Genomic DNA, 9,689 nt, shown 5'->3' on the forward strand with positions numbered 1-9,689 from the left:
TTAAGCTATTAGACTATTTTTAGGCAATTTTAAGTTGTTAATGTCAAGGTTTTTAGGCCTAGATAAAGAATTTTCATTTACATTTGGCTGTGAGAAATAGCCTATGTAAAAAGGGGATGCCCTCAGCTCTACAGTTTCCTTTGACTGTATGAGTCAGTTTCACATCTCTGTGCGTGGGGTTGTCCCGCTGTGTGTACTACTACTACTACTGCGACAACCTTCCTGGTGATAAGATATCTTTCAGGTAAAGAACATTACAATCCCGCTCTGTAATGAATGGAATTAGATCTACACAAATGGCACATGTAATCTATGTAGGCTAGAGACAACAAACAGTAATTGCCTAAAGCTTTATTTTATCATCATTGTTTCCTGTCATTCAAGTTTCTATTAGACTTATTTGTCTAAATCAACTTTTCTATAAGTCTATAAATGTAGGCCTACAAATCCTTTGTGTGCAAAAGCAAATAAATAATTAAAAGAAATAAACATCAGACACTCGGTCAGAAAACACGTAAAAAGGCTTTATGTTATGAGGGCAGGACACGTTAAAAACACATTTTAAATATAACATTAGGCTAAACAACTGTGCCTGATGTTTATGCTTCTCTAAATGAACTCTAGGCTAATCTTTTTCAGAAACACCTTTGGTTATATAGACATAACCTATGAATAGACCTATGAGCATCTCCCATGAGCTTGAATGGGAAAAAGTCATGAAAATATTGCATATAACATAAAAGCCTAACAAGCTGAAAACCATAAATAGTAATTTTCTTATATATATATATATCTATATATATCTATATATATATCTATATATATCTATATATATATATATATATATATATATATATATATATATATATATATATATATATATATATATATATATATATATATATATATATATATATATATATATATATATACACACACATATATACATATATATATATATATGACAAGTCCCTCGATTGAAAATAAACGTTAGCTGATGATTAGTTCACATTAGCTGTAGTTTATTTATTTATTTATTTACTTTTAAGAACGTTTTTTAAAACCAGCTGATTGACACGTACCTGCACAGTTACTTAGCAACGCCAAAACTTGGTCGACCAATCAGAGGGCTGGATTGGCGCATTGATACACAAGACTGTAAAGGAGTGGAGACATTTGGTCCTTTTGCGATGCCTGTGCGACAGTTTGGTAAATATATTAAGTGCGTGTTTACTTTTTATTACTTACTGAATTATACTGTTAATTCAGTTTTGACTGTCAGCTGAAACGCTGTTGCTACAGGGGTGGTATTTCTCCCCCGGCTGTGTGTGCCTAGCTGTCAGTGGGCTGTACTTCGGCTTTATAAAACAGGCGTGTCAGCTGCGAGTCCAGTGGTTTGTTTTATCCGGCGTCCCATGTGTGTTTCTCAGCGGTGGATTATGTGGAGGTGTCTACCAAGTTAACCTTAAGTTTTTCGGACTATAACGCTGCATGCTTTCAGAGCCGAATTTTGGAAACGTATGTATCACTTTGATGTCGATATTTTATTCGTTTGTTGTCCGCACCACGTTAAAATTTCTGCGAGCGGATGTTTTTTTTTTTTTTTTTTTTTTTTTTTTTTTTTAAAGTTCTCAGAGGTGTTATCTCGATCCATCTGTGCTGTGTTTCCTTAGAAACCATCTGTGTGTAAAATTAAAAAGTGAATGTACACGTAACGGATAAGTATTGTTCGTAAAATGTTCCTGCGTTTGACCTATTTCGTGACACTAAAGGTTGTGAGATATGTTCACTGGCTGAAGTAAACAGACCCATCGTTTGTCTGTGGGTTCGCTGGAATAAAAGGCAGGCTCGAGCTGACTTTTCTAGAAGCCTCACGCGCTCTGTGCTTTTCTTTGAAACGCAGCGCGAGCAGCTTCCCTCGTGCACCGCTTCAATGGGGTCACCGTTTCACCCATATGTTTCACCAATATGTGTCACCCAAATGTATCACCCATATGTTTCATCTCGGTGCCCATTCGCTCACGGCTGCGTGTGTTTCAGCCTGCGCTATTCATCTACAGTAAAGTGAATGCCATTCCGCTATCTCCCGTGGTGCACAAACCTCATGAGTCGCTGTAGAAAATTTTGATCAATACAGTGGTGTGCTTTTGCCCTTTAAGATAATGGTCAAGAACAATAAAACGACACAAAAATAACTACCTTTATGTTCGCGCTGCTCCAGAGTACCACAAAACCGTTATAGTTTTAGTGAGCTATCCCCAGGGCTGTGCTAGGTTGAGTCCGTTACTATTACTTAATTTGGGCTTTTGGAAATGACTGTTCTACTCGTGTCTGATATGTCCATGTATAGAGATGAGAACTAGAGATGAGCTAACCAGGCCTACTGCTCGTGGTGACTTCAAAACTCCCTTTTTCATGTCATTTAAAGTTATCTGACTGTTACAGAGAAAGGGCATGTTTATTTTATGTAGCCTATGTTATATTTTATGCACATTAAAGTTTAAGCTCTACAAATCCACTTGGCACAAATCTAGTGATGACATCTGTGAGTGGTTGCTGTGTGTTAACCCTGTCCTGTCTGTTCCAGGTATCCTGTGATCACTGCTATGATGGAGAACAGTATGGAGGCTAAGCCTTGCAGCGTTAGTGTTCTGTCCTGGGAGCAGGTGAGCCGCCTGGACCATGTGTTGTCTGAGGTGGTGCCAGTGCACGGCAGAGGGAACTTCCCCACGTTAGAGGTGCGTCTGAAGGACATAGTGTCTCGTGTGCGTGCCCGCCTGGAGCGCAGCGGGATCAGGGTCAAAGACATGCGCCTCAATGGCTCCACTGCCAGCCATGTGCTTGTGCAGGACATGGGCTGGAGCTACAAAGACTTGGACGTGATCTTCAGAGTGGACCTGCCCCACGAGGCTGAGTTCCAGCTCATAAAGGAGGTGGTGCTGGGCACGCTGCTGGACTTCCTGCCTGAGGGCGTGAACAAGGAGAAGATCACGCCCATGACGCTGAAGGAGGCCTATGTGCAGAAGCTGGTCAAGGTGCACACGGAGCAGGACCGCTGGAGCCTCATCTCGCTGTCCAACAACAATGGACGCAATGTGGAGCTCAAGTTTGTGGACTCCATCCGGCGGCAGTTTGAGTTCAGCGTAGATTCGTTTCAGATTATCCTGGACTCAATGTTGTCCTTCTATGACCTGTCCACAGAGCCCATGTCTTCGGAGGTCCACCCACGCATACAGGGCGAAAGTGTGTATGGGGACTTTGACGTCGCTCTAAGCCACCTCAAAAACAAACTGATCGCCACCAAGCGCCCCGAGGAAATCCGGGGTGGGGGCCTTCTCAAATACTGCAACCTGCTGGTGCGGGACTTCCGGCCGGCTGACGAGGAGGAGTTCAAAGCCCTGGAGCGCTACATGTGCTCGCGCTTCTTCATTGACTTCCCGGACATTAGCGAGCAGCAGCGCAAAGTGGAGGCGTACCTACAGAGCCACTTTGTGGGTGAGGAAAAGAGCAAGTACGAGTACCTGATGCTGCTGCGGCGCGTAGTGAACGAGAGCACAGTGTGTCTGATGGGCCATGAGAGAAGGCAGACCCTGCACCTCATCTCCCTCATGGCTTTCAGGGTGCTGGCCGAGCAGAACGCCATCCCCGACGCCTCCTGTGTTACTTGCTACTACCAGCCCGCGCCATACGTACGAGACCACAACTTCAGCAACTACTACGTGGCCAACCAGAACATTCCCACATGGCTGCCATGTAACTGAGCACGCCAGACGAGAACGGACGCTACTCCCACTTCACATTCAAGGGAAGAAGTTTAAGAAAAAACTCCCAAAAAAAGTTGGCAATAAATGCTTTGTTTCTCAAGGCTCAAATCTATTTAAGTGGACACGTGTTTGCTTTGTTTTTGGGATATTTTCTCATTCCTTTACACAGGGCGCTCTCGGTCTTTGGACAAATTTAATACTTTTAAGTGTTTATTTGCCCTTTTTTCCTTCCCTTTTTTCAACTCATTTGTGTTTTCCCTACTCTTAAAAGAGCTGTTTGTGCCTTAACTTCCAAGTTTACCCCCAATATATTTTGTTTTGGGAATTGTTTTGTGACGAAGAAAAGTAAAGGAAATGCCTTAAATTTGGTTTCTCCTGTGGACAAAATACAAAAAAATGTGAAAATCGTGAAAAAGTGACGTTGGAGAGTTGGTAGGCAAAAATATCTGTGCACTGGTGTAAAAGCTGATCTGAAGTTGTGTTGAGTTCACTGTGAGACACTTAAAACAATGAGAGAAATATGAGATGTAAATATTCCGCAGTGCTCCTTTACCACTGTGAATGTAGCGCCTAGCAAGTGGCCTTTAGCGAGGGCCTCTGCTGGACAGCGTCTGCCTGTGGCGGCCGACTGTCTTCCCTTAAAAGGAGCAGCACATGGTGAGACGCAGGGCTGCCCTCTGCCTCTGGCCCACTCCACAGCCTCTGACGGAGGCTATAATTATCCAGGCTCTGGCACTTGGGGGGAGTTCCCTTCCTGTGCATCCTCTCCCCTTTTGTGGTCATGGCTAGACAGAGCTGCAGGGAGCGGGCCTGCGTACCTCGAGGCCCTCTTTGGGACTTGTATCTGATTTATTGTGGATGCCAGGGCATTCTGGAGCTGCAGACCCCCGACAGCAGAGTTTGTGACGAGGATGCACTTCTATTTCAGCCGCTTCTATTATTAGACGTCACATTTGAACATTGCAGCGTGGCCCTGGTCACACATGCTCTGGGCTCTGCCTATACAGTGCCTTAAGACAGTGTGGTCATGTGAACGGTCAGTGAGAAATGCCTTAATGTTTACAGTCCCGCTCAAATCCATCCACTGTGTTTACAAAAGGTCAGTGCAGATGAGAGCTGGCCCCTCACATCTCCACACTGTCTCCCAGACACGCTCCACATGCATTAGCTGGTGTTGTGTTTACAGCTGATAAGGGCGCCCTCGGGCCTGTGTTATCGGGCCTTTATGCACTGTCCTGGGGCGGTCAGCTCGCCTGCAGGTCACACCCTAGGGTCAGGGCAGGCTGCTGTGCTCCCAACCAGCAATTCAAGTGCCTTTCAGAAGTGACTTAGTTTTTATGGGATTGTTTTAAATAAAAGGGATTTAAATAAGTGTAAACTGGAAAAAAACAAGATGAAATATGGGGGGTGTTTTTTACTTTTATTTTTGTCTTTTAGTTTCTGTATGTGTCTAGTCATTCCCACCTTTCTTATCCCTGTTGTGGTCTTGTATGTAGCCTTTGTAAAACTCTTCCCTGCCTCGGCCTAATGTAAAGTAAACAAAGCAATATCTGAAGTGCACTGACAGGTCCCAGGACAACTTTGTGCACCATGAGGGAGGGACGTATAAGCTATAAACCTGGGGACGGAGAGGGAAAAGAGAAAGAGGAAGAGGGGAGAGGAGGAGGAGGAGAGGCACTGCGTCTCAGGGACATCATGGAGGGCGAGCTTTTGTCCCTTTTCTTTTAATTTGAGGAGTTGATTCATGTCCGATTCAATGGACATGGTTATGGTTTAGACTGAGGTTACTTCATACAGGTTTGTGTATCTTTGCGGTCATTTACTCAAACAGTTCAACCCAATTTGTTTAAAAAAAGAAAAAAATGTGTGTGGGGGAGAAAAAAAAAAATGAAGCCTAGTTTTTCAAAGTGGTGGTGCCAGTTTTCACAATTGTCACAAACCAGCTCAGACACTGCCAGTTGAAGTTCCTCAGCCTCACCTCTAGTTGGCGTTGTACGTTTTTAAAAGTATGACGTCAAAGGAAATGCATTCTTGTGTTTTCTAGATGCTCTCACACAGAGTAAGGTTATCCCTCCTCTAAAAGATGTTTACGGTTTATCACCTGACTTAACCTGAGCATTATTGCCCCATTCTTTTGCAACCAAGGGCATATTCAGTCAGGACTGTGTAAGTGTATTTGTAGAGAAGAACAATGTGGAAAACCATGAGGATAAGGTGTGTTTTTTGTTTTTGGTTTTTGTTTTGTTTAGTGTTTTTTTTGTTTTTTTTTGTTTTAGTTTTCCGCCCCCACTTTTTTTTTCTTTCCTGCTGTTCATTTGTCAGTGTTATTTGAACCCGGTAGCTTCCCCACTCCCAGTGCTGGACATCCCGCTGGAGGAGGTCCTCAGTGCAGAGTGTCTCATTTTGGACGCCTGTTTAGGTGTTTTGTTTTGGGAGCGATGGGGTATACGTTGGGGACATTTTTGATGGTCTGTGCTTGTCTGGAGTACAAGTCTTAAACCAAGAGGATGTATTGGAGGTGGTTGTGTATAAAATGTTAAGTTTTCCTCCTTGTGCAGCAGATTGTGTTTACGTTGATGCGTGGAAATGTGTGTGCTTCATTTGCATGTGTGTATGAGGGGCATGCCTGTGGAGAAGTTTATTAAAAAAGTGGGGATTAATATGAAATTTGTCGCACTATATATTTTTTGAAATGCAAGAAGAGCTTATTTTGTCGGCTTTGTGATTGTGACAATGACTTTTGATGGTACAACCATTTATACCATTTCATTTTCAGCACTTTTACCTCACTTGAGTTTTTCCTTTTGGATGGAAATGTACATGTACATCAGGAAAATGTGTTTGAAGAAAAGAATCATGAATAAAAAGATACAATGCAAAGTATATATGTTTTTGTCTTTAAAGCACAGGGTACACTCTTAAGTAAAAGGGCTGATCATTGTCATGTTAACACTTACTGGTTTTAACTTTAGCATTGTAAAGCAAGCTACACACTTTGGTTCTATACTACATAATGATACTTCAAAGCCTCTATTTCCTTTAGTTTGTTGATGTACTTCTCCAAATTAGTATATTGGCCACTAGTCAGGACAGTATTCAAATGTCAAACACCATTTTGATATAAAAGTATGGAAATTGTTTTTGTTGTACAATTTCAACGTGTTTGAAGTTTTAAATTTAGTTAGACATAAATTTTCAGTACACATATTTAGAAGTCCATTAACAGTAAAAATGTGTGATGGTGAAATCCGCAGAGAAAAAATTCACACCAAGGATCCAAGATGCCAAGATCTAAGCAACTGAGCCTAAGTGAGTGGATCTAAATGATGAATTTGTTACTGCTTTGCCTGTACTGTTCCCCAGTATGGCAGCAATGCATTGTTGATTCAATTGCAGCTGTTTTATTGCCAAAAATCTCTTGCTTGGTGGAGTTTCCTTAATTGTGATTTGTTACACTGATCACACATTTGTGGACCAAATGTTTCATCATTCTCTAGCCCGTGGATTATTTGACCTACAAATCAAATCTACTACAAAACTCCTTACTAGTACAAAGAAAATGTACTCATGATAAACAATGAGCCCTAAATAATGTTCTAGCTTTCATATATTGACCAATAAGTCCATAAAATAATTATCATGACAGGCCTCCAGAGGAGTTTTCCGTGCCCGAGGCGGTGGTTAGTGGTGGTGAGCTAGCCGTGAGTGGAAAAGTGCCTTCCGTTCCAGCACTTTTTTATTGGGTCATAACGTCTGACAGAGCTGCTGCTGTGAACATAGAGCTGCAGGACTTCAAACTCTTTGACTCAGCTGACCTCCAGGCCCATGACATGACTCAACTTATTATTTTATATGAATATTTGAGAGCTTTAAATATGTAGTGGATATTAAAGGTGCAATGGGGTGGATGGAGAAGCCAAAATTTGGACTTAAGCAAGTTTACTGTTACTTTGATGTATTACTTAGAAAAGATAAATCACAAAAAGAACAACTATATAATATCTGAACTAATGGGGAATAAACACATGCTCAAACAACCTGTTATACTTGGAGTGAGAAAGAGTAACCACACCTGTTCCTCAAGTAAGAGTAATCCTACTGTCAAGTGTATTACTCAAGTACGAGTATAGTGTTTGAAAACTGACCAATTATAGCTGAAGGAACAACATTTTCATGGAAACAAGCAGGAGGACTCCCTCCACCAGACCAATGAGAGTCAGTTTTGTGGAGGAGAAAGCCCGCTCACATTAAAGACACGTTTTTCTATATATTTCAGTGCAATAAAAACAACCAAAATGAAACAACAACAACATGCTTTTATTTTGGTCTTTGGCTAAAAAGCTATTTACTGTGGTCATATAAATTTTTAATCTAAACATAGGAAAGGAAAATATTTCACAACCGACTTCAAACTAATTTTAGCTGAAACAGAGCCTGAATTGGCTACATAATTCCTTACATTTGCTAGCTTTGAATTTGATTGCACTTGCTAAATGTTACTCCCGAGACACTAAACAAACAGAATGCAGCGTTATTTGTTTTGCACAGTGGGTAACGTGTTGATTAAGATGTGGAAATCCCTGTGTGCGTAATACCTTACTGTACATAACCCGCTCCTCCTCCTCCTCTCTGGCAGGTGTCTGCTCCTGTCACGCTCCTGTCATTTACAGCACTAACACAATAGCACACAGTCTTATCTGTAGGCCAGAGTCACTGCTCCATCAGTGACCATGCTGTTCATGCTGTTTTTGAGTATTTAAAGATATAGACCAATATGAAATACACAGCCTTATATCTGTCTGACGTGAGGAGCTAGCTTCAGATCATTCTTTAAAGTGATATAAGTACAGTCTGTGGATATAAGGCAAAGTCCCACAAGAACCTGACCAGATTGAAGAAGCTACTTGGATGAGTGGCAAAACATATTCACTCTAAAACTTTTGTCCAGTAGACAAAATTTTATATCCTTTTGCTATGGATCCTACCTGGATGACGAAAGAATTACACTGACATTCTTGGTTCAGATGAGGCTACCTAATTTGTTTTGCTACCTAAAATGGTTTGGGGGTCTTATGGCATTTGGGTACTCTGCATTGTCTTGCTTGTGGTTAGAAAATGCCCAGAGAGCAGTCATTTTTGTTTAACTTGCAAATTAGCACCTGATATGTTTTCTGTCCGAACAAACCAGCTGGAAGTGTCAACGTGGAAGTGTAAGGCCCCCTGGGACATGAGTCTGTTTGGGTTTCAGTGTGTAGCACGGTGATGGTGAGTCGTTCACTGTTGAAAAGACACAAGACAGAGATGGAAGGAACAAAGGTGAAGAGGTGCTGGTTCTTGATGAGGATAATCATGGAGGACATGTATAGATGACCTGATAGAGAAAGTGAAGTATGACTGTATGAGACAAGAGGATGCAGGGCTGGAGTTGAAAAGTTCCACAATATGGCATTACGTAATCTGGTCAGATCTGTATTGATTGTATCTCATTGATTACATAAAAGATATACAATAACATAATACCCATGGAGACAAGCAGGTGTCAGACCCCTGCCTGAAAAATTACATGATGCATCTTTAATGATTTGCAATAGTCAGTATTAATTATCTGTTTGAGTAATTATTTGATTAACAAACTGAACTTAGTCAGATCAAGTTGCATTAGGTTTGTCTGCTCCACCCACAAACAGATCAACATCGGCCGCCCTATACAAATAATTAGATTATGAAGGACTCTGGAACTTTGGGAAGTCTAGATAAATAAATCCATGATGCAAAAGTAACAAAGCTTAATGCACCAGTTCATCTTACTACCCTGGCACTATTAGTTAAAATATGTCCTAAACTAACTGTATGTACTTGCTTCTCTTACACAGCTAATATGAAAATGAATATTTGTATAGGCCTAGATTACTGACTGCTGAATAA

General features: G+C 41.4%; 1 protein-coding gene across 1 annotated transcript; it reads left to right on the plus strand.

Annotated features, from left to right (window-relative positions):
• The first annotated feature begins 1,361 nt into the window (after positions 1 to 1,361).
• On the plus strand, positions 1,362 to 6,647 carry tent5c (terminal nucleotidyltransferase 5C). Its single transcript, XM_020920368.2, has 2 exons — positions 1,362 to 1,518; positions 2,588 to 6,647. The coding sequence occupies exon 2, from the start codon at positions 2,607 to 2,609 to the stop codon at positions 3,759 to 3,761; it is 1,155 nt and encodes a 384-aa protein (XP_020776027.1). The 5' UTR covers positions 1,362 to 1,518; positions 2,588 to 2,606; the 3' UTR covers positions 3,762 to 6,647.
• The last annotated feature ends 3,042 nt before the right edge of the window (positions 6,648 to 9,689 follow it).

The sequence above is a fragment of the Boleophthalmus pectinirostris genome, unplaced genomic scaffold, assembly GCF_026225935.1.
Source record: "Boleophthalmus pectinirostris isolate CB_2022bp ecotype Guang Dong unplaced genomic scaffold, ASM2622593v1 HiC_scaffold_1, whole genome shotgun sequence".
NCBI lineage: Eukaryota > Metazoa > Chordata > Actinopteri > Gobiiformes > Gobiidae > Boleophthalmus > Boleophthalmus pectinirostris.

Coding starts and splice junctions, on each gene's coding strand:
- tent5c (XM_020920368.2), top strand. CDS start 2,607: ATGATGGAGAACAGTATGGAGGCTAAGCCTTGCAGCGTTAGTGTTCTG.